Source organism: Halichoerus grypus, chromosome 2 (genome assembly GCF_964656455.1).
Source record: "Halichoerus grypus chromosome 2, mHalGry1.hap1.1, whole genome shotgun sequence".
Classification (NCBI taxonomy): domain Eukaryota; kingdom Metazoa; phylum Chordata; class Mammalia; order Carnivora; family Phocidae; genus Halichoerus; species Halichoerus grypus.
Window position 1 is genome coordinate 66,404,554 of NC_135713.1, and position 25,071 is coordinate 66,429,624.

At 36.7% G+C, this 25,071-nt stretch overlaps 1 protein-coding gene and 2 pseudogenes across 1 annotated transcript in view; 2 read left to right on the top strand and 1 right to left on the bottom strand.

The window, feature by feature from the left end:
• Positions 1 to 25,071, bottom strand: part of CAMK4 (calcium/calmodulin dependent protein kinase IV) — a 208,405-nt gene that overhangs the window by 96,505 nt on the left and 86,829 nt on the right. Inside the window, exon 2 of the mRNA XM_036065756.2 lies at positions 10,175 to 10,253. Coding sequence (XP_035921649.1) covers positions 10,175 to 10,253 — 79 coding nt within the window. The remainder of the gene's footprint in view (positions 1 to 10,174; positions 10,254 to 25,071) is intronic.
• LOC118518793 (calmodulin pseudogene) lies at positions 3,714 to 4,630 on the top strand (annotated as a pseudogene).
• Positions 15,247 to 16,701, top strand: LOC118518791 (dnaJ homolog subfamily A member 1 pseudogene; annotated as a pseudogene).

Consider the following 25,071-nt stretch of genomic DNA (forward strand, 5'->3'; position numbering starts at 1 on the left):
AGTGCAAAGATTAACACCAAGCAATGTGTGTAGCTTGTATATTACACACTCCCCAGTTATTCCTCTTCCATTTGTTAGTGAATACTGTGTGCTAAAACTCATTAACTAAACTTTTAACAGCATTTGGAAAAGAACTACGTTGCTTGTGTTCTCTGCACATAGGGAATATTGTTTACTTTTGTTTTAGGGTGACTTAGAAATGCACTCAATTTCTCGGTGTCTGTGTCAACAAAGGCTTTTTCACCCTTTATCAGCTTAGTAAGGAGCAATATCCAGTTTCAGTCTCAGATCTGGGCCATGATCATTCCTACCTTTTTTTGTCTTTTTGTTTTTTTTGGTCTTTTTTTCTATCAGAACCTAGCTCGTATAAATAGAAAGGACCCAGATTTGGAACTCAAAAGCCCTGGGTTCAAATTCTATATGCTTTTGTGTACTTTGAACATGTCTCTTTTCTAAAACTCCCATAAGTAAGATACTCCCATGGGGCACTTTGTGTTAACAGGTGAATGGGGCCACACAGTGTTTAATAATGAAATGTGGGCACCATTCTTATTTAGCATTATGCTCCTTTACTTTAAAACTACTGAAGTGGCATAGGGTGATTTGAGGATGCTTCTTAAAAAAAAGCAGTGGAAACCTAATTCAATACTGAAAATTATTTGAATCTCTTCTATTTAATATCCTCTGCACAGTCATTCATTTCCTCTCTTTTAGCAGATTAATGGTTTTGGAGTTCTATGACTTGATTCTTTTCTTTTCTTTTTTTTAGCCTTCTTTCTTCCCTCTCTTTTTACATTGTCTGGATGGATGCAGTTTTGACCATCATTCAACATTATACCATAAATATAAAAATCAAAATGTATTGAAATGTTCTTCTCTGTTAACACTAATACTATAGCTTCTCCCCTTCTTAATAAGTTATGAATCCCAAGTTTGCTTTGAGGCTGGTAGGCTGTGTTCCTTCAGGCTTTCTCAGCTTTCTGGTTGTGGCCCACTGAGTGAGTACCACTCCCCAGCTCTGATCTTCCGACCTCGGTTCCTCTCAACTTCCATGCTCCCAGCACCTCTCCTCTGGTTACAAGGCCTTTCCCATTCAGCTCTTTGAGAAGTTTCTAGTCTCTTTCTTCTACTAGGGTATGGCAACATAAGCTCTTCCTATAAGATTTCCTGTTTGTGGCTAGTTATGCATCTCTTTTTTCTGCTCCACAGTCTCCATACAAAGTGAAGGTCACTTTAGATTAAGCTGCCCACTACTTATAAAAGAACTAGAGGTTTAAATGTGATCATCTGAGTGGATGGCACCACTGCAAAGTGTGTTTCTTTTCAGGCAACAGCACCCGAGCATGCGCCTATATTCTCAATCTCTCTTTCTCCCCCACCTCTCACCACCCTTCACAGCAGGTTGTCTGAATTATGGCATTTATTTTTAAAAAGGCAACAAAATACTGATGAGAGATCAATATAATGAGAGGACAGATAAGCAAGCTGAACTGTGACAGATTCCAGCCGTGTTTCTATCAAAAAAGAAAACAAATCAAACTGCAACACTTAATTCTCTGCAAGAATGTTCAGACTTCTAAGTAGATCTCTGAATGGTAAAGCATACAAATCAGGCCAAGTTTTTAACATTCCACCCCACTACCTTTTTCTCTTGTAGACATATACTTGTCACAAACTGAATAGAAATATCCCTGTTCCTATTCCAGGAACCCTGGCTTAATAGTTCCCATGAAAATCAATAGGTTTCAACTGACAGAATGCTTGAAGAAGTTTCACTTCACTTGACACAGCTTGTTATCTGCAAGCTACTTTCCTTAATGTGTTCTGAGACCTCAATTGGGCCCAAAAAGTCTATTTGAGCTACTGATTTATATTCTTCTCTCAATCACTGACCAAAGGCGACCTTAACTTCACTTTCAGAGCACATCCATGAGTGGTTAAAAGTGGCAATGGCAACATAATAGATGCATATCTTTAACTCAGATGGACCCAGACATCTCTCTAACATACATCATAGCAAATGGAAAATGAATGCCCCATGGTCAGTTTTCTGTTCCCAAAGGCTAGGTAGAAAGAGACAAGAGCATGTAATCCTCAGTTTACCCAGTAGGATAAATGGTATTATCTCTATTTCAGAATGGAGGAATCTGGAAATCTCCTCTAATGGAGATGACCTGAAGATTCACCTACCAAGAATTTGGGAGGAGGCCTGTATATATTCTGTGATTTAATCTAGAACAACCTTTCAAATTCTCCTGCAACATCATAGTTATATCTCAAATAGTTAACTCATAAGAATATAAGGAAAAATGAATAGACATTAAATACTAAATCATAGAATGATTAGCAAATCACAATGTGTGTTTCTTCAACTAACTGAGAAGATAAAAGGCCTCTTTCATCCTTTAGCACTTATGGAAATTTTATAAAAGTTAAAGGCATTTTCTCGTAAATTAAATTATTCACAAAAACCTTTACAGAAATTGACAGGTAACTTTACATTCAAATAACTAAAATATGACAAAATTGAGACGTGGAACAGCTTCTACACCGTGGATGTAGTCACACTGCTCCAATGCTAAGAGCCAGAATAGAGCCATAAGGTTGAACGCATTCTAAAGCTAGCAATCACGAGCACCCAAGATTTGTTTATGTAGGAGGTCTCAGGATCAGAAATTTTTATTTAGCACCATATTAAATTTGATAATAGTAGTAAAATATATACCCATTTTTAGCAGAAATTTTAAAAGCACTCTAAATATAATTAATCTTATTCACACAGAATTGCACAATACGTCGGGTGCTGCTTACTGCTCAGTTTTAAACAAAGCTGATGAGAACATCAGAATCGCATAGAATGAACTGGTTCTATCATAATATAAAATGCTTGTGTGGACCCTTTATAATTAATAATAAGAATAATGTTCCCATTTATAACAAGCTTCCTGGGTGTTGAGAAATATTTTACACAAATTATCTCACTTCAATCTTCACTAGAACACCATGAGCTAGATGTTCTTAAAGCCATTTTACAGATGAAGAAACTAAGATTGAGAGATTTATACAATTTGTTGTAAAGCCACATAAGTAGTAAGTAGCAGAAGGGATTCCGAACTCAATCTGTCTGGCTCCAGAGCCCATAATCTCATGCACAACTGCACAGCCCTTCTTAAGGAGAGTCAGAATACATATACATGCTGAACTGGCACACAGATTGGCGCTCAGACTCACAAATTCTGATTTTACATACTGAGCCCCAGTACTGGGTATTTCATGAAACGGCATGGGCTTCACAGTAAGCTGAATGCAATCTCTTCCAAGAGCTGAGCCATGTAGCTAGAAGTTTCATCTCAATTCTAGAATTCAAATATTTGTCTCCAAAATTCCAGGGACACTATAAATGATTGGTGAGCATAATTTTCTTAAATCTCCATCAGTTCTTCTTGAATACGAGCCATACTGATAGGGCTGATGTGTGATTATTTAGATATGCCCTGAGGTACGTACTCCTCAGGAAGAAAGGTAAAGCATGTGACTCACTCCCGAAATAGTAACTACATTATCACCGTGCCGTTCTTCAAAAGTTGTGATTCCATTTAACTCCGCAAAATTCAGTCCAAACTAAAGGTTCCATCTGCTTAATCTGTTCAAATTCTGACACTTTCTTGAATCTGTTTTTCTCATTTTGTGCAGTTTTAAGTTCAACATATTCAAACGTCATGTGACATCAGTAAAAAGGTTCCGTCTTGGCAGTTACCAGGACAGCGCGGCCAGAGCAGCGATGGCAGGAGCCGCACCGCGTCCTGGCGGCGGTGGCCGCTGCAAGCCGAGTCCGGGGGATGCATCGCAGGCTGACCAACGGACTGAAGAGCAGATTGCGGAAGTCAAAGACGCTTTTTCACCATTTGACAAGGATGGTGATGGAACTATAACAACAAAGAAATTGGGAACTGTAATGAGGTCTCTTGGGCAGAATCCCACAGAAGCCGAGTTACAGGACATGATTAATGAAGTAGATGCTGATGGTAACGGCACAGCTGACTTCCCGGAATTTCTGACAATGATGGCAAGAAAATGAAAGACACAGACAGTGAAGAAGAAATTAGAGAAGCACTCTGTGTGTTTGATAAGGATGGCAATGGCTGTATTAGGGCAGCAGAGCTTGGCCATGTGATGACAAACCTGGGAGAGAAGTTAACAGATGAGGAGGTTGATGAAATGATCAGGGAAACAGATATTGATGGTGATAGTCAAGTAAACTATGAAGAGTTTGTACAAATGATGACAGCAAAGTGAAGACACCTTACACAATGTGTTCAATTTCTTGTACAATATTGTTTTTTCACCTTTTCTTTGTTTGTAACTTATCTGTAAAAAGGTTTCCCCCGGCTGTCAAAAATTATGCATGTGTAGTAATTAGGACTTCATTCCTCCATATTTTCTTCCCTTATCTTACTGTCATTGTCCTGAAACCTTATTTTAGAAAGCTGATCAAGTAACATGTTGCATGTGGCTTACTCTGGATGTATCTAAGCCCTTCCGCACATCTGAACTTAGATGGAGTTTGTCAAATGAGGAAACATCTGGGTTATGCCTTTTTAAGTAGTTTTCTTTAGGAACTGTCAGCATGTTGTTGAAGTGTGGCATTGTAACTCTGCATGGACTATGGACAGTCAACAATATGCACTTAAAAGTTGCACTATTGCAAAACGGGTGTATTATCCAGGTACTCATACACTATTTTTTTGTACTGCTGGTCCAGTACCAGAAACATTTTCCTTTATTGTTACTGGCTTTTAAACTTTATTTAGCCACTTAAAGAAAATCTGCTTATGGCACAATTTGCCTCAAATCCATTCCAAGTTGTATATTTGTTTTCCAATAAAAAAATTACAATTTACCGCCCCCCCCAAAAAAGTTTCCATCTTCTAAATCACGGGTTGTCCTAATAGCTGTGTCTGTTAGAATCCTTCAATGCCCCAAAGTTGTTAATCTGAGGAAGTAGTTTAGTAAATCCTTTTCCTCTACTTCAATTTCTTCGAAGTATCACATGAAATGGAGACGATAAAGGGCTCATGAATGAAGGGAAAAAAAAGTTAGTCTTGTTCCCTTCATCCTTGATTCATGTTTTACAAAGTTCACGGTACAAGTTCCACTGATACACGCAATCACTTAGTTCTTGTATGCAAGGCGATAAAGAACTTACGGGTGACCAAAATGGCATTGCCTGTGAATCTGTACTTGTTTCAAAATTAAAGTTACAAAACCGGCCACCTTTTTCCCAGGAAGAGAGTATGGATGCCACTCCAAGAGATTTGAGGGCTACTTCAGTATGAGTACCATGAATACTAGAGGAAAAAAATTAAACAAATACATGATCACAAAAGCCTTTCATTTTCCTCTCTTGTTTACTCTTACTGTCCTCAAAGCTTTATCTTGATTAATGACACAATGAGATGAATAGATACTGCTTCTGGGAATGCCCAGGTTTTAGGGTAAAGAATTGGCTCAACTATAATGTTCTATTTCCTGGCACTTCAGTACATCTATAATAGAGAGAGACAGTCACTGGTGTTTATCATAACACTTAGAAACTGCAAGATTTTGAAATGCTTTTTGAATGGCCAGAAGAAATGCTAAGTTATGATAAATAGGATGTCAATGTTGAAGTATGTTTTAACCCAAATTCTTGGTTATGAGAATTTTCATATATACTGAAATGTTGAGATACCAGCATGGATGCTAGTATATTGTCCTATATTCAATAATTGTTGATTTTTGCCATATTTTCTTTCTCTCCCCATATGCACACACACATACTCACACACTTCTTTGTTGCTTAACTATTTGAAAGTAAGTTGCAGGCATTATTACCTTGGTTAATATGTATTTTAATGCATACCAGTTCTATGAAATGTCATTATCTATATATATAAAGTACATGGTATTATATCCATATATAAAATATATGGCAATTAAAATATTTTTATTATAATTACATGTTAATTTCCCATACAGATATTTTATTAGTCAAAATACTCAACTGTCTAAACATGACAATTTGTGTTTATTATCAGTATTAACTCTGTCCTGTACCTGACGACCAAAGAGATAATAGATTTCTCCATAAGGGCTGGTGCTTTAGTCTGCCTTCCTGCGGGTAAATTAGAGTCACTGTCTATCACCCATATATGTGAGTGCCTAATGGATTCTCAGTAAGTCTCTTATTGCCAAATGTAAACTAAATCCTTCCTCAAATATTAAGCAATGAGAAGGGACATAACATTGCCACAAAATAAAATTTGGGTAAACTATCTTGAAAAAGTATTTAAACAGATCCTGGGAAAGAAGATTATTGTTATCAAATAATTGACTGTAAAAGAGATGGGAAATCTTTCTTGGACTTAAAAATGTTCATATGTGAATTTAATCACCTATAAACTGGATGAGTTTTCTTAGGTTTATTAACTTTCTTGAATGTGATGTAAGTTTCACTCATCTTCAGATAAAATATTGAATGGCATATTTTGAAATTCACCTTGGAAGTCTTCTCTTATAGATGGTATTATGGGCAGAATTGTGTCCCCCCCCCAAAAGATATGTTGAAGTCCTAACCAGCAGTACTTCTGAAAGTGACCTGATTTGGAAATGAGTTGTTGTAGATATAAGTTCATTTAAGATGAGGTCATAGTGGAGTAGGGTCAGTCCCTAACCCAAAAGGAATGGTGTCATTCTAAGAAGAGGAAAATTTGGACACAGACAATGCACAGAGGAAAGATGAGATGCAGACACATAGGGAGAAGGTGGCCATATGACAACGGAGGCAGAGATTAGAGTGACCCATCTGCAGGGCAAGCTTCTGTCACCAGGAGCTAGGAGAGAGGCATGGAACAAGTTCTCCCTGAGCACTATCAGAAAGAATCGACCCTGATAAAACCTTGATTTCAGACTTCTGGCCTCAGAACTGTAAGAGAATAGATTTCCATTGTTTTAAGCCTCCCAGTTTGTGGTGCTTTATTACACCAGACCCAGGAAATTCTTACAGATAGCTGATGATAGACGACAGTCAGAGAGATAGACAGACAATCTTTCAGGCCTTTTAGGTTTAGGTCTAGTCATAAAATGAGGACTTGAGGAATTATCCAGTGAAGTAGCATAGTGGTCCCAAAGTTATTAGTTGAACCACGTAAAACTGCCATTTTTGTAGGTAAAAAAAATGATTTAAGAGAGGCAGTTTTTTGTGGCTCAATCTAATAAATATATTACATAAATAATTCCATTTCTAAAGCCCCCTTTTCCCTGAAATAGCAGATCTTTAACTGAATTCACTAGGAAAATACTTTGTTTTCCTTGCTTTGCTTTTCTTCTGTAAAGAGATTCGTAGGCTTTGTTCATTTCATTTAGATAAGGAATTTCTGCCTTCATGACCTATATGAAATGAAACACTGGAGGCAACTGCTTTTTGAGGTTTTTGCCTCCTATTTCTCTCATTTACACATCTCTGTGCATGGTTTATTCTAGGAGACAATGCTGGAGATCCCACCCAATTCACGTTCAAAGCTTGGGTTTCTCCAGGGGATTTCCTCTCATTCCATTTGGCACAGCAGTAACTGTGTTTGACAACATCAGCCTTACAGCACCGCTCTGCAGCTCCATCTGACACTTGGTTCCCGTCCACATTTTCTTCCTGCCTGTCTTCTGCGGAAGATGTTTCCACAACAGAGGTGGAGAAGAGAAGACAGCAAGGGCAAACCAGAGCTTTACTTTCCCAATGAATGAGTCACGAACCCACCAAATGTCTTCCTGTCTCTTATTCCAATTCAACCAAAGATTTTTGACATAAACCAATATTTTCTAAACCAGCCCTTTGTCCTTTCGGATTCTGAGCATTCACATGTCATTTCTGAGTGTTTCTTCTCCTAGACATTCATACAGCTAGTCCCTTTCAAAGTTTCAACTATGAAAACAAAACAACCACTCACAAATTTTACTGACAATTTTTTTTAACCAGCAAGAAAGGATACAATGAAGTCCAAAAACATCTCTTGTGTGACCACTGCTAAAGCATGCCAACTTACTTTCCTAAAAAGTAGATATTTACTTGGAAGTTCCATTTCATAAAATTTTAATAATCCTTAGTTCAAATAAATGTTATGACTATAAGAATTTGATTTAAGAGAAAATTCCAAACCTGATCAATCAAAAGATTCCTTACATTCTGGAGTAACTTAAATCATTGCCTACACCAAATAGGAAACCTAGAATATAGGGTTTCTAGTAGCAACTGCCATTTAAATTATTAAATTATTCTTCAATTAAACTGTCTTTGTTAGTTTGCTCTGGCTTTAAATTCTAACAGATTGTTTCAAAATGTCATTCTACTTCTACTCAATTGAAAACCGCATGCCATTATTCTCTTCTTCATTATATGAGATTCTAAAATTTCCTTGTGCCAGACAATACATAAACAACTGGTGATATTAGAAAAAAAAAATCCGTTGTCCTAAAAGAGGTATCATTTGATTTCAAAATTTATGATATTTCTGTCCTCAACATACTTTACTTTCAGAAGTATATATATTTCACATATGTGTTCCCATAGAATTTGAGAAAGGAAGAATGTGCTCTAAAAGAATATGTTGTGTTTTTGTGGTTTTATAAAGGGAAACTCTTTCAAGGCAGAGAGTAGTAGTGCACTGCTGTGACAAACCCTCTCTGGGATGCAGGGACCACCATGAATGCTGGTGTTAGATGCTGCCATTTCTATCGTGAACTCTCACCTGCTGCACTTCTTACTCATTGGAGACAAGCCTGAATAACTTTGCCCCCTTGGCTCACCTACGAGTATATGGCAAACAGAAGCAATATGAAAACCCAATCCTTCCTTCTTGTTCAAACAGAGACTTCTTTTTTTTTTTTGTAGTTTTTAATTTTATTATGTTATGTTAGTCACCATACAATACATCATTAGTTTTTGATGTGGTGATCCACGATCCATTGTTTTCGTATAACACCCAGTGCTCCATGCAGTACGTGCCTTCCTTAATACCCATCACCGGGCTAATCAATCCCCCTCCCCTCTCCCCTCTAAAACCCTGTTTGTTTCTCAGGTCCATAGTCTCTCATGGTTCATCTCTCCCTCCAATTCCCCCCGCCCATTTTTCCCTTCCTTCTCCTAATGTCCTCCATGTTATTCCTTACGTTCCACAAATAAGTGAAACCATATGATAATTGACTTTCTCTGCTTGACTTATTTCACTTAGCATAATCTCCTCCAGTCCCATCCATGTTGATGTAAAAGTTGGGTATTCATCTTTTCTGATGGCTGAGTAATATTCCATTGTATATATGGGCCACATCTTCTTTATCCATTCATCTGTTGAAGAGCATCTCGGCTCTTTCCACAGTTTGGCTATTGTGGACATTGCTGCTCTGAACATTGGGGTGCATATGGCCCTTCTTTGCACTACATCTGTGTCTTTGGGGTAAATACCCAGTAGTGCAATTGCTGGGTCATAGGGTAGCTCTATTTTTAAATTTTTGAGGAACCTCTACACTGTTTTCCAAAGTGGCTGTACCAACTTGCATTCCCACCAACAGTGTAAGAGGGTTCCCCTTTCTCCACACCTCTCCAACATTTGTTGTTTCTTTCCCTGTCCAAACAGAGACTTCTTAAATGAGCAGGCTCAGTCCTAGAAACAACAGCATTTGTCAGTTGCACTTCACTAAAGCAAACCCAACATTTGAAAATCAAGTTAGAAGCTGATGACTCCTTTCACAAATACAGCCATTTGTGTTTCATTTAGGTATTTTTTTAAACAGCAAGCATTTTTAGTATATTAAACTGTGATTGGAGATTCTATACCTGTACACATATATAGCTGAAAACATGACTGGCATACAAAGTATACCAGGTTGACCTGCCAGCTCTAAAGGTTTCTCCTTACCACACTTCTCCCCACAACCACAACCAGCCTGAGATCCAGTCGCTTTCAAAGAGTCACGCAGTTTCCATCAGAAAACAACCCATTTGGCTGTACTCTCATACTCAGGATTTAAGTGAGTTAGCTGCACACAGCATTTCTCTGGCCTCTTTGTCCTGTGAATCAGGGCTCCTGGCTTCTCCAGGTCACAGATCCCTTAGAGATGCTGTTATATAATGAAATAAACTTACTGTTTTCTTTAACACTTTGAGAGCATAAGGCTTCTGGGTCCCCTTCTGTTTGCATCTGTACACAATGGATGTAGCACCCCTTGAGGGGGAAAAAGACAAAAAGAAAATGTTATGCTCTGGACCTGAAATCAAGGGGAAAGCTTGAAAATAAGTCTTGCAGTTACCCTCATAACTGACAAATGTTTATAAGTTCTACTATAGGACCAGCCCAATTGTATTTTTTTTTTCTCACAACTGAATACAGTTTGCTCAGGAAAGTTCTAGGTTTTCCAGTCTGTTCTTTTCCTCCTGGCCCATCCCTATACAAGTAACATGCCCAGGGCTGCTCCATTCAGTAGGCTCTGGAATAACCTGCGTCCTCAGGTGAACACAGCTTTTGGACGACATCCACCAAATTTCAGAGTCCCTGAGCTTTCCTAAAGGTATGTGCCTGGAGTAAAATTAGCCATACGGCTTCAGGGAGAGGGTTTAAGTTCAGCATGGAGCTGTAAGGGTCAGGAGAGTGAGCACTACTTGGCAAAGGAACGGGGGACCCTGTAAATTTACACCAATTCATTTGGTGCCCTGGCATTCTCCCAGTGCCAACATTAGCCCCACAGAGATTCTGGCTCTTTCATCTTGGTGAACACTGCTACCATTATTTACATATGCCCTATCAAAAATAATTATGTGAGATATGCAGGAGAAAATATTATAGAAATGGTTAAAGACATATAGAGGAAAAGTAGATCTATCTTTCTATAAAAAAACTCAAAGAAGTACAGAATGTTTTTTACCTGTAAAGGGAAATGGCAAGAAGGGGCTCAGTAACTGTCTTCATACATGTGTGAGGTTACTAAAAGGAGAACATTAAAAAGCAGACAGTGTGGTCCTGATGTTCCTTCTCCTCACACAACAGCAGGACAATGAAACAGAGACAGAAGCCCATAGACCAAGCAGGCTTAAGTTACAACCTCAGAAAGAGAACTTTAGATAAATCTTAAAATAAGATCAGTTGAAGTAAATCTGTCACACTTTGAAAATTAGGCCAAAGGACTCTTATGACACATTCAATCCTGTGGTTCTGAAATTCTAAGTAAGCACAAAAGAATTCTAAAAATCAAACATATTCCTAGCTGCCTATTCACAATCCATTTTTAACAGAGTCAGGAGAAGGCAGGGACTGGTGGTGTTTGTGCTAATAAAGAAGAAAAATTTCAATGCATTTTAAAAAACTTTGGTAAGACATAACATATACACAAAGAAATAAAGAATTTTAGAAATGGAATAAATGGAGGTAAATACAAAATTCAACTTTATTTTAGTTGCCCCAAAGATAACTATCTAGAACAAAACTATTGACAATGCATTGTGTTTATAGCATATGTAAAAGTAAAATGTATGATAATAGCACAAAGAATGGGGGGAGAAATTGGGAAAATAATGTTGGATTCTTATACTACATGTTAAGTATTATGAGATTATTTAACAGTAGACTGATTAATTAAAGATGTATACTGTATAACCTAGGGCAATGAATAAAATAATTTGAAAAAGCAATAATAAAAAAATCAATAATGAAGCTAAAATGGAATAATCAAAAATGAAATGTGAGGGAGGAAGAAACAAAAGACTAAAAAATAAAATAGCTAAAAGTACGGTGGACTTTAATCCGATCACAGTAGTAATTACATTAAATATAAACTTTTATAATAAAACACATTAATTAAAAATAGAGATCATCAGATTGGATTGAAAAATCAAGATCAAATTATATGCTGTATACAATAAGCCCATTTAAATGTAAAGGCTAAAAATAAAATTACAGAAAAGAGATACTATGCAAATTCTAATGAAAAGAAAGCAGAAAAAGCTATATTAATAACATGTCAACCAGACTTCAGAATGAGTATAAAAATGGACATTACTTAATTATGAAGGGGTCACTTTCCCAGAATGACATAGCAAATGTAAATGTGTATGCACCTAAAAACAGCGCTTCAAAGTCCATGAACCAAAACTGACAGAACTGATAGGAGAAAAAGACAAATCTACAAATACAACTGGAGACTTCAACACACCCTCCCAGTGATTGACAGAACAAGTAGACAAATTGTTACCAAGTACAGAAGACATGAATATTATTAACTAAGCTAACCTAATTGACATTAAGAGAAAACCACAAAAAAATAGTAGAACACACTTTCTTCTAAGTTAGAAGATTCACATCCAGTCTTAGTATAAAGCTACAGTAATCAAGAGAGCGGTGTTGGAGAAAGAATAAACATGAAAAAGAATGGAATGAAAAAAAGAATCCAGAAATGGTCCTAAATATATAGGGCCTGTTGGCAAAAAGGCAATTCAGTGGAGAAAGGACAGTCTTTCCAACTATAAATAGTGCTGGAACAACGGGATACCCATAGGCAAAAAACAAACAAATAAGTAAAACAAAACAAAAACCTTTATCCAAACTCACACTGTACCAAAAAATTCTCAAAATGGATCACATGTATAAATATAAAACCTAGAATTCTAAAATTTGACCAAAAAAATGGAAGATGATTTTGTGACCTTTGGTTGGGCAATGATTTCTTATATACAAACCAAAAGCACAATGAAAGAACAAATAAATAAACTGGACTTAATCTAAATTAAGAATGTCTGCTCTTTGAAAGCCATGACAGGGAGAAAATTTTTACAAATCGCATATCTGATAAAGCACTTGTATCTAAAATTACAAAGAAACTCAAAACCCAACAATAAAAAATAACGGATTTAAAAAATGAACCAAAGATTTGAACATATACTTTACCAAAGAAAATATATCGATGGCAAAAAGCACAGAGAAAGATACTCAACATCATTAGTCATTAGGGAAATGAAACTAAAACCACCATGAGATACAACTCCATACTTAGTGGAATGCCTTAGAGAAAAGAGAGAGAGAATCGTGGACTAGCAAGGATGTAGAACAACACTCAATAAACTTTGGAGGGAATGCAAAATGGTACAACCACTTTGGAAAACAGCTTGGCAGTTTCTTATAAAATTAAGAATACCATACAATCCATCGATCTCACTCTTAGGTATTTGCCCAAGGTATGGGCTATGTTCATGACCCAGCAATTGCACTACTAGGTATTTACCCCAAAGATACAGAAGTAGTGAAAAGAAGGAGCACACGCATCCTAATGTTCATAGCGGCAATGTCCACAATAGTCAAACTGTGGAAGGAGCTGAGATGCCTTTCAACAGATGAATGAATAAAGAAGATGTGGTGCATATATACAATGGAATATTACTCAGCCATCAGAAAGAATGAATACCCACCATTTTCATGGACATGGATGGAACTGGAGGGGATTATGCTAAGTGAAATAAATCAAGCAGAGAAAGACAATTATCATATGGTTTCACTCATATGTGGAACATAAGGAATAGCGTGGAGGACCACAGGGGAAAGGAGGGAAAACTGAATGGGAAGAAATCAGAGAGGGAGACAAACCATGAGAGACTCTGGGCTCCGGGAACCAAACTGAGGGCTATAGAAGGGAAGGGGGGGTGGGGTAACTGGGTGATGGGTATTAAGGAGGGTATGTCTTGTGATGAGCACTGGGTGTTATACTCAACTAATGAATCGTTGAACGCTACATCAAAAACTACTGATGTACTATATGCTGGCTAACTGAACATAATAATAAAAAAAAAAGAAAGCTATGTTCACTCACAAACTTGAAAAACAAATCTTCACAGCAGTTTCTTAGTAATCATCAAACACTGCAAACAACTCCAACATCCCTCAACTGAGAAATGAATTAACAATCTGTGACACATCCATATAGGGGAATACTACCCAGAAATAAAAAGGAATGAACTAGGGTACACACAACAACTTGGATGGTTCTCTAATATCCCAAGTTCAAAAGACTGTGTTACTCCATTTTTAGAATATTCTTGCAAAGACAAGATTATAGGGATAGAAAATAGATCAGTGCTCAGGGATGAGGGAGGGACTGAATACAAATGAGTATGGGAGAATTTTTTGGCATGACGAAACTTGTACATTTTGCTTGTGGTGGTGTTTAGACAATAATATACATTTGTTAAAATAGGTAGAAATATATAATAAAATTTGCTGTATGTAATTATACCTTGATAAAAATACAGTGAAAAACCTTTCCAAGAAAACCATATTGTTCAAAGGTAAGATTAAAAAAAATTACCAAAATATAGCCTGTAACATTCAACTTATTTTTATTTAATGATAACTGATGACATTTAAAAAATAAAAAAAGGAAAAGAAGAAAAGAAATACAAGGGATTTGCAAACACTGAAGAAAACTAAAGATCTAATTTCCACTTTTATAACAATTGAAAAATTAATATACTCAAAAATTCATGTAAAAGAAAAACATTAAATATCCTCTATTCCTTAATTTACTTATCACATTAAATTACCTATCAATAATTTCAGTATATACATAATTGTCTTAGCAAAAGCCTTCCAAAAATTTTTAACAAAACACATTCTTGGAATGGCTGGGTGGCTCAGCCAGTTAAGCGTCTGCCTTCGGCTCAGATCATGATCCCGGAGTCCTGGGATCCAGCCCCGCATCGTGCTCTCTGCTCAGTGGGGAGCCTGCTTCTCCTCTCCCTCTGCCTGCCACTCTGCCTACTTGTGCTCTCTCTCTTTCTCTAGCAAATAGATAAAATCTTAAAAAAAAAAACACAACAAAATATATTCTTAACTGATCAACCTCAGGATAACCTTATGCTAGAAATAACTTAAATTTTTAAAAAATTTTTTTTATATTTTTGTATATGAGGAATCCATTAAGAGAGTCCAATTTTATTTTGCTAAGTAATGGACTTGTTAATATGAACAGATCTTTTAATTTTTTCCACTTTTATTGAGTTATAAATGACATGTAACATTGTATAAATTTAAGGCATACAATGTAATGAATTGATATATGTACATATTGCAAAATAATTACTACAGTAAGATTAGTTAACACATCCATCACCTCACATAGTTACAATTTTAGGAATAACTTTTTAGAGGATGAAAAGATTAAAAGAACAAAACGGGGAACTTTCCAGAACGCTCGGTGAGACGCGGAGGAGCAGCGGCTGCCCGAGCTGCGTCCAGCAACGCGCTTCTTCCCGCTCCCCCACACCGGCCTCGGCCCTCTCACTGGCTGTAGAAAATGGTGAAAGAAACCACTTCCTATGATGTTTTGGGGGTCAAACCCAATGCCACCCAAGAGGAATTGAAAAAGGCCTACAGGAAACTGGCCTTGAAGTACCACCCTGATAAGAATCCAAATGAAGGAGAGAACTTTAAACAGATTTCTCAAGCTTACGAAGTACTCTCTGATGCAAAAAAAAGGGAATTATATGACAAAGGAGGAGAACAGGCAATTAAAGAAGGTGGAGCTGGTGGTGGTTTTGGCTCCCCCATGGACATCTTTGATATGTTTTTTGGAGGAGGAGGAAGGATGCAGAGAGAAAGGAGAGGTAAAAATGTTGTGCATCAGCTCTCAGTAACCTTAGAAGATTTATATAATAGTGCAACCAGAAAACTAGCTCTGCAAAAGAATGTGATTTGCGATAAATGTGAAGGCCGAGGTGGTAAGAAAGGAGCAGTCGAATGTTGTCCCAATTGCCGAGGTACTGGAATGCAAATAAGAATTCATCAGATAGGACCTGGAATGGTTCAGCAAATTCAGTCTGTGTGCATGGAGTGCCAGGGCCATGCGGAACGGATCAGTCCCAAAGACAGATGTAAAAGCTGCAATGGGAGGAAGATAGTTTGAGAAGAAGATTCTAGAAGTTCATATTGACAAAGGCATGAAGGATGGCCAGAAGATAACATTCCATGGTGAAGGAGACCAAGAACCAGGACTGGAACCAGTCCATTGTTTTAGATCAGAAGGACCACGCTGTTTTTACTCGGTGAGGAGAAGACCTTTTCATGTGTATGGACATACAGCTGGTTAAAGCACTGTGCGGCTTTCAAAAGCCAGTATCTACTCTTGACAACCGAACCATCGTCATCACCTCTCACCCAGGTCAAATTGTCAAGCATGGAGATATCAAGTGTGTGCTAAATGAAGGCATGCCAATTTACCATAGACCATATGAGAAGGGTCGCCTAATCACCGAATTTAAGGTAAACTTTCCTGAGAATGGCTTTCTCTCTTTCGATAAACTCTCTTTGCTGGAAAAACTCCTGAGAAGAAGGAAGCAGAAGAGACTGATGAAATGGACCAGGTAGAACTGGTGGACTTTGATCCAAATCAAGAAAGATGGCGCCATTACAATGGGGAGGCCTATGAGGATGATGAACATCATCCCAGGGGTGGTGTTCAGTGTCAGACCTCTTAATGGGGCCAGTGAGTAACACTGCTGGCATTTTATATGCAGTAGTGAATGAGTGAAGGACTATAATCATAGCTCACTACTTGCTATTGTTTTTGTTTTAATATTCAACTATAGTAGTGTTTTAAAAGTTAAATGAAGAATAAACTCAAATATAAAAGCTCTGACTTTGCCCTGTATGTATGACGACTTCAGTGTGCAAGATAAAGTTTAATACTTGTAAAAACTACTTTAAAAAAAAAAATCTCCCCTAGCATTTGTTAGGCCATACCTTGTAATTAATTTCAGCTCTATGTATATGAAACAGCTCAGACTGAAATGCTAGGTGTATGTATTGACTTCGTTGTATGACCCTTAATTGTTAAGCTATGAAGTTAAAACTTGTATTTAATTGGCAATCAGACAAAGAATTTGTAGAGAAGTGTTGGTCTGTAGTTAAGTGGGATTCATTGTGATGCCTCTGCATTTATTGCCTCAACTGTTACTTGAAGATGGCATGCTATGTAATTTGTCCTGTGGTATCATTGATAGAAAGGATACCTCTCTAAAGAAGGGGTTTATCATATGCTGCTGCTTGGGGCTTGCACTTATAGAACTGCATTCCCTTCTGCTGTGCCATCTTTTTTTTTTTTTTTTAATATATATATATATATATATATATATATATCAGTCCTGGTTACACTTTTTTTCCTTCTCTTTGGACCATGATAAGCTTCAGAGTAGTGACTTCGGGAGCAGGTCACTTAGAGTGAAGAGACATTTACATGGAGAAGTTAATTTGCATGTATAAGATAGGAAGGTGTTGTTTAGGTATGTTACGGGCTTACTTTAAACCATTTAACTTATGCTCTGAAGTAACTGTAATTTAATGTTGGTAGTATAGCAAATTATGATGAATAGCTTTAATTTTATGTTTAAAAGTCATGTTCACAAGCTTAAATCTGGGTATCAGCATTAAGCAAATGAAATGTATGAATGTCTCCTTAATATACTGATTACAAAGCAAAAAAAAAAAAAAAAGAACAAAACAGCCGAAATAAATTTACATGAAAATAACATTTCAGTAATTTCTCTAAAATATAACCAATTTTCTGTGCTGAAATTAAATGATTAGCTTAAAGAAACCATGTTCAGAGGGCACGTACTGCATGGAGCACTGGGTGTTATATGCAAACAATGAATCATGGAACACTACATCAAAAACTAATGATGTAATGTATGGTGATGAACATAACATAATAATAAAAAAAATAAAAATAAAAGTGTATTTTTAAAACTAAAAAAGAAAGAAACCATGTTCAGTATGTTTATATAAAAAAATTATTTTATACATTAATGGTAAATTTTTAATACACAAAGAACATTTGTTATAATACTATATCCACATTTCAAAATAGATTATATACAGAGAGAATCACCATGAAATTTCCTGAGATACAAAGAAAGCAAGGAGATTATAGTGGAGGATATTATATTCATGGAGTTATTCAACTGGAAAAAAATAAGCTTCACTTACATCTATTCATTTACAATAATATATTCTTTAACAAAAAAGGCCAAGAAATAAATTATTCTAGTTAGAATTTTTTCTGCTATGATTTTGTTAAGAAAGTCAATATCCTTTTGGAGTCTGAGCTTGATTTCTACTTCCACATTAGTTTTAACAGAATTTTTAGAAAAGATTATTTATTGATTGATTGATTGATTATTTTTTTGAGGGACAGACAATGCCTGAGCATGAGTCGGGGGTGGGGGAAGGAGAAGGAGAGAGAGAATCTCCAGCAGACTCCCCACTGATCGCAGAGCCCCACTCGGGCTTGATCTCATGATCCTGAAATCATGACCTCAGGCGAAATCAAGAGTCAAAGGCTTAATCAACTGAGCCACCCAGCCACCCCTAAAGACTGTATTTTTAAGTAATCTCCACACCCAATGTGGGGCTCAAAGTCACAACCTTGAGATCAAGAGTTGCACGCTCCACCGACTGAGCCAGTCAGGAGCCCCTTTAACAGAAATTTTGGAAAAAAAATTATTTTTTAGCTCTAGCCTTGTCTAATATGGTTGGTTATTAAGAAAAAAAGTAAAGGCAAAAAGTTGAAAATGTAGACTACCATGTTTCATTGCAGATAAAGATGAGAAAGTATTCAAACCTATAATGTGCCATAAAATCATGTACATTACATAAAATCATGTACATTATGTGTACATGATAATCATAATGCTATGTATTTGCTATTATACAGACACACACTATATATTATTATTATTATATATCATACACACACACATTATTGCCCCTGTAAAGCTGTTAAGCACTTGATATTGGTATCCAGGGGTGCGTCAAACTTATGGATGTGGGGAAAAGCTCCAAATACAATATTTATGTATTTGTCTGAGAACACTTCAAGTATGGAGTCCCTTGCTACTAATTTAGGAGTACTTAGTGCAGAAAAGGGGGCTTTTTATCCTGTAATTCGTCTTTACATGCTCATGTCCAACATTTAAGGAACAACTATCAACTGGGTTCACATTAATGTTTTAGGGAATTAGGATGAAATGCATAATGTTAAGACAATTTATAATCACGGGCATTCTTCCAGTAAGAAGGCTAAACATCAGTGATTGGATTTCTGGGGGAGAACTTAGTGGGACATTTGTGATGTGGGAGTTGAAGCGACAGAGCTTGGCTTCCCTTGCCAGCAAACCTATAACTCGCTCTTTGGAAATGCAAGAGAATTCAGATATAGAATCTCTTAAAACATAGAAGTTTGGAGGGACTGTTGACTACTCTGTTGTCTGGCTCCAGATGTGTCTCTGTAATGATATGCTTCACAGCCATGGAAAATTGTCTCTGCTAAGTGTATTAAGCCTCATAAGTTATGAAAGAGTTTCATTGTTGTTTTTTTTTTTTTTTTTAAATGGGAAGGGTCTTGAAATGGAACCAAAGAATCTTGTTATCTTTCTCTAACATTGAAGGTGCTTGGTTAAGGATAGAGTTATGTCAAAATATTAATCATTTTTAAACATTTCAATGCATTTATTTCTTGTTTGTTTTTGCACCCAATTTTTAAAATTTTTTATTTTCAATATGTGTATGTGCTTGCAGGAAAGATCCTCCTAATGCTCATTATGGAAAGATTTAAGAACAAGGCTGTGATTTATAAGAACTGTCAATCATATGCTGAAAACATAATGTGCGCAACTCTATATGTCATTGTATTTCTTCTACGTGATTGACTTGCTATTATTTAACAAGCCTATTCTTTTCAATGATTTTTTTTAGATTAGATGAATTGTTAAAGAAGACTGGTCATAACCTCAAAATTGATTCTTCTTGGGGATGAAAGTAGAGTCATATTCAGGAACAGGAGCCTGAAAAAAAATCAAAGTCTCTAAATGTTTAATGTCAGCACACATTTTGCCCCATTCCAGTGAGGTTTTCATTGTTTCATTCTCCCTCCCTGTCAGCTGCAACTCCTCAGTGCTCTTCAAGACTTAAAGTGTTTTAAGATGTTCTTTGGTCACCAAAGACAAAAATCAAATCTAAATCTTAAACCAACAACGAACAGGAAAAACTGCTGAAATGATTTAATTACTGATTTGGCATTTTCAATCTACAACTTGAAGAACAGCTAACCTTTAGAATTAGAAAGTTGTTATTAGACCTGGAGGTTTTCCAAGTCAGTTAAATTTTACAGTCCTAAAGTATATCTCAAAAATTTCAGGCCAAGGAATGACAGTAAACCCCTGATTTTAAGAAGTGCTCAAGGCCCAAGGTTTTAATAAGGTTGGGTTCAGAATTTCAGCCTATCCATAACGACACTCTCTCTTCCTGCTTGCTGAATCCTGCAGAGGGCAAGGGCAAGCACTCCACCTCAGTCATCAGGGTCATAACCCAGCTTCCTACGTGGGGCCTTATATGGACTTTTGTAACTCTGACAGTTTTATTTGTTGTTTCGCCCTGATTTCAGCTTGCTCTATACCCACTCTTTTATGTCTAATTCCTGACCAATATACTCCCTTCTTCAAAATCTACACTGGCAAGTGCTTAACTCTTCAAACCATGAACCGTTATACTCTCTACTTGGTGAACCTCCAGTTTCTCACAGCCCTGCTCCCCTAGTTAACAATTTCTTTCAGTTGCCTGATTGCACCTAGCTGTGACTTTGTTCCTAGTCCTGGATCTCTGCAATGACTGGCTTAAATATGACTCCTTTTGTTTCAAAAATTTAACAAAGCCCCTGCCCTAAGAGAAAATAAAAGCTTAAAAAGCTTTGGAATCCAAATGCTGAATTTTAGTACAATAAAGCAAACAAAAAACAGCTTCAAATTATCAGGTTGCCTTATATATTTGCTCTCAATCAGAAAGTAATGTAACAGTAAATACTGTGGACATAAAGGGTCTTAACACTCTTATCAGTCCTTCCCTTTGTTCGCTTTAAAATATTTACTGCCTCGGGCGCCTGGGTGGCTCAGTTGGTTAGGCGACTGCCTTCGGCTCAGGTCATGATCCTGGAGTCCCTGGATCGAGTCCCGCATCGGGCTCCCTGCTCGGCGGGGAGTCTGCTTCTCCCTCTGACCCTCCCCCCTCTCATGTGCTTTCTCTCTCATTCTCTCTCTCTCAAATAAAGAAATAAAAAAAAAAAAAAAAAAAAAAATCTTTAAAAAAAAAAAAAAAATAAATAAATAAAATATTTACTGCCTCATATGTTAGCCATTGGGATCAATTAACCACATGCCTTACGAAGACTTTGATTATTTTTCTTTTCTCTGAATTTCCAGTCAACCATTTCATGCCACCATACATTCTGAGGACAACTATGGCTCTTTTTTTCACCTTTCTCCTCCATTCCCAGACCCATTCCCTTCTATTCCATATCATCTACTATAATGTATCTACTATATTTATATGTTTCCATCTAACCCAACCTTTGTACCTTCACTTAAGCTTAATAATATCAACATGCAATAAGTACTATTGTTTTTGTATACTATTGGTCATATGTATTTTTTTTTCATTTATTGAAATATAATTAACATATAACATTGTGTAACTTTAAGGTGTACAACGTGTTGATCTGATACACTTGCATATCGTGAAATGATTACCACACTAGGGTTAGTTTAACACTTCCATCACCTCACATAATTACTATTTCTCTTCTGTGGCGAGAATATTTAAGATTTACTATCTTTGCAACTTTCGAGCATATAATATTGTTAAATATAATCACCATGCAGTACATTAGGTCCTCAGAATTCACTCATCTTATAACTGGAAGGTTGTACCCTTTGGCCAATATCTCTCCATTTCCCCCATGCTCCAGCCTCTGGAAACCACTACTCTACTCTGTTCTAGAAGTTTAGCTTTTTTTAGATTCCACTTATCAGTGATATATACAGTATGTATTTTTCTCTGACTTATTTCACTTCGCATAATGCCCATAAGGTCCATCTATGTTGTTGCAAATGGCAGGATGTCCTTCTCTCTCATGGCTAAATAAATAAGTAAATAAATAAATAAACATCTTCTTTATCCATTCATCTATTGATGGGCACTTAGGTTATTTCCATATCTTGCGATTGTGAATAATGCTGCAGTGAACATGGGAGTGCATATTATCTCTTCAAGATCCTGATTTTGTTTCCTTTGTATATACACCTAGAAGTGGGATTGCTGGACCATATGGTAATTCTATTTTTAACTTTTCAAGGAACCTCATACTGTTTTCCACAGTTGCTACACCAATTTACATTCCCCCCAACAGTGCACGAGGGTTCCTCTTCCTCCACATCCTTGCCAACACTTATCTTTTACCTTCCTGATGATAGCAATTCTAACAGGTGTGAGGTGATGTCACATCGTGGTTTTGATTTGCATTTCCCGGATGATTAGTGATGTTGAGCATCTTTTCATGTACCTGTTAGCCACCTGGATGTCTTCTTTGGAAAGATGTCTATTCGGATCCTTTGTTCATTTTTAAATTGGATTCTTTGTTTTTGCCTTTTAATTCAAATAGTTAGTTCATTTACAATAAATGTTATTATGATATGGATGGGTTTAAGTCATTCATATTGCTATCTGTTTCATTTGTTCTTTGTTATTTTTTTCTATACCTTCCCTTTTTCTTTTGGATTTAGTATTTTAGTATATCCAGTATTATATTTTGTATTTCTCTTGGCCTTTAGGGTATACCTCATTGTTTTATTTTTTTAATGGTTGCTCTCAGGATTCCCGTATATAATCCTTAACTTATGGTCTGCTCATAAGTCTGCTTAATACTATAAAATATAAAAATCTCAACAAAATAACTCCATTTACCACCTTCCCTTCCTTCTCTATCCTTTGGGCTACTGCTGTGATACATTTTATTTCCACAGTGATTTTACTTTGCTTCAAATGGTTAGCTGTTTTAAAAGATATTAAAGCGAAGAATGAAAAAGTCTTACATTACCTACATGCTCCTATTTCCAATGGTCTTCACTTCTTCCTAAAAATCTGAATTTCCATCTGGCATTATTTTCCTTGAGTAAGCCCGAAGAACTTTCTTTAGCATTACTTGTGGTTGGTGTGTGCTGACAATAGATTTGTCCAGCGTTCATTTATTTTAAAGTGCCTTTATTTTACTGTCATTTTTGAGAAATTTGTTTTTCACTAGATGTAGAATTCTGGGCTGACAGGTTTTGTTTTGTTTTGTTTTAGGACTTTAAAAGTGTTCCACTATTTTCTTTTTTTTTTTTTTTAAGATTTTATTTATTTTGAGGGAGAGGGAGAGAGAGAGCGCATGCAGGTGCGGGGAGGGGCAGAGGCCGAGGGAGAGAATCTCAAGCAGACTCCACACTGAGCACAGAGCCCAGTGCAGGGCTCGGATCTCAGGACTCTGAGATCAGGACCTGAGCCGAAATCAAGAGTCAGACGCTTAACCGACTGAGCCACTCAGGCGCCCCAGGCTCCACTATCTTCTAACTTCCATTTTTTTTCTGATGAGGTTTTAGCCATAATTCATATCATTGTTCTCTGTATATATCATGTCACATCTTTGGTTGCTTTCAAGGTTTTATCTTTACCTTTGGTTTTTGGCTTTTGGCTATGTGCCTAGGTTTTGTTTTCATTTATTATGCTTGCTGCTCAGTAAGCTTCCTGAATCTGCAATGTTCTTTACCAAATTTGGAAAATGTTCACCCGTTGTTTCTCTAAACTTTTTTTTGCCCAGTTCTTTCTCTCCTCTCCCTCTGGGACATATACTGCATGTATAGTAGCCTTCTTGGTATTTTCCCACAAATTAGAGAGCTCTGTTCCTTTTTACCAATTGTTTTTCTATTCTTCAAATTGGATCATTTCGACTGATTTGTCCTCAAGTTCATTGACCCTTTCTTCTGTAGCCTCTAATCCAGTCTTAAGCCTATGAATTTTTAATTTGATATAATGTACTTTTCAATTCTAAAATTTCCATTAGACTCTATTTTATAGTTTCCATTTCTGTGCTGAGATGATCTGTATGCTTACTCATTATACACCTATTTTATTTCATGTTCCTAAATGTTTGTACCATAGTTGTTTTATACTCCTCATCTGCTTATTCCAACATATGGGTCATCTCCAAAGTCTGTGTTATTGATTGCTTTTTCCCTCTTGATTACAAATCCATATTCCTACTTCTTTAAATGTCTAGTTTTTTTTTATTATTATTCTGTGATAGACATTTTTAAATGATAAACACAAACAGAGAGTTTGGATTATATTATCTTCTTTTTCTAAGATTTATTTATTTATTTGAGAGAGAGAGAGAGAGAGCACATGAATGGGGGCAGGGGCAGAGGGAGAGGGAAAGAGAATCTCAAGCAGATTCTGTGCCAAGCATGGAGCCCAATGTGGGGCTCTATCGCATGACCCAAAGATCATGACCTAAGCCAAAATCAAGAGTCGAATGCTTAACCAACTGAGCCATTCAGATGACCCTATATTATCTTCTTTTTAAGAAGAGTTGCCTTTTTCAGTGACAGGCAGTTGAACTGTGGACAAATCTTTTTGATCCTGTCCAGTTTGGTTTTATTTGTTGTCAGAGCAAACCTATTTGATTTTTGTTCTTGGTCCAGTGTCATGGTCCTTGCTCTAGGGGTGTGGTCTATATCCCAAGGTGTCACCTTGTTGAGATTTCAAGGCAAATATCTAAGGTGCTCAGTGAAGTCTCTCCATGTTGGCTTGGCCAGAGATCCAATGTCTTCTAATAGTACATGCCTATCTTTCCTCTGACAGCTCTGTTGCTCCTGCTTACTCTCATTATTATGAGAGTAAGGAACCAAAGTCCTATACAGCCCACTGTTTAGTGCCTAAAAACAACTGTGCCATGCATTATGTCCAGGTAATTTACGGAAGTGTAAGTGTAGTTCCTCTTACTCCATCATTGCCAGAGTAGAACTCCTCCCTCACAGTCTTAATTTTTACCTATTTATCAAGTTGAATCAGACATTATTGTTGCAAAAAAGAAAAACAATACATTTATTCTTTATGCATTTATTAATAGTGCATTACA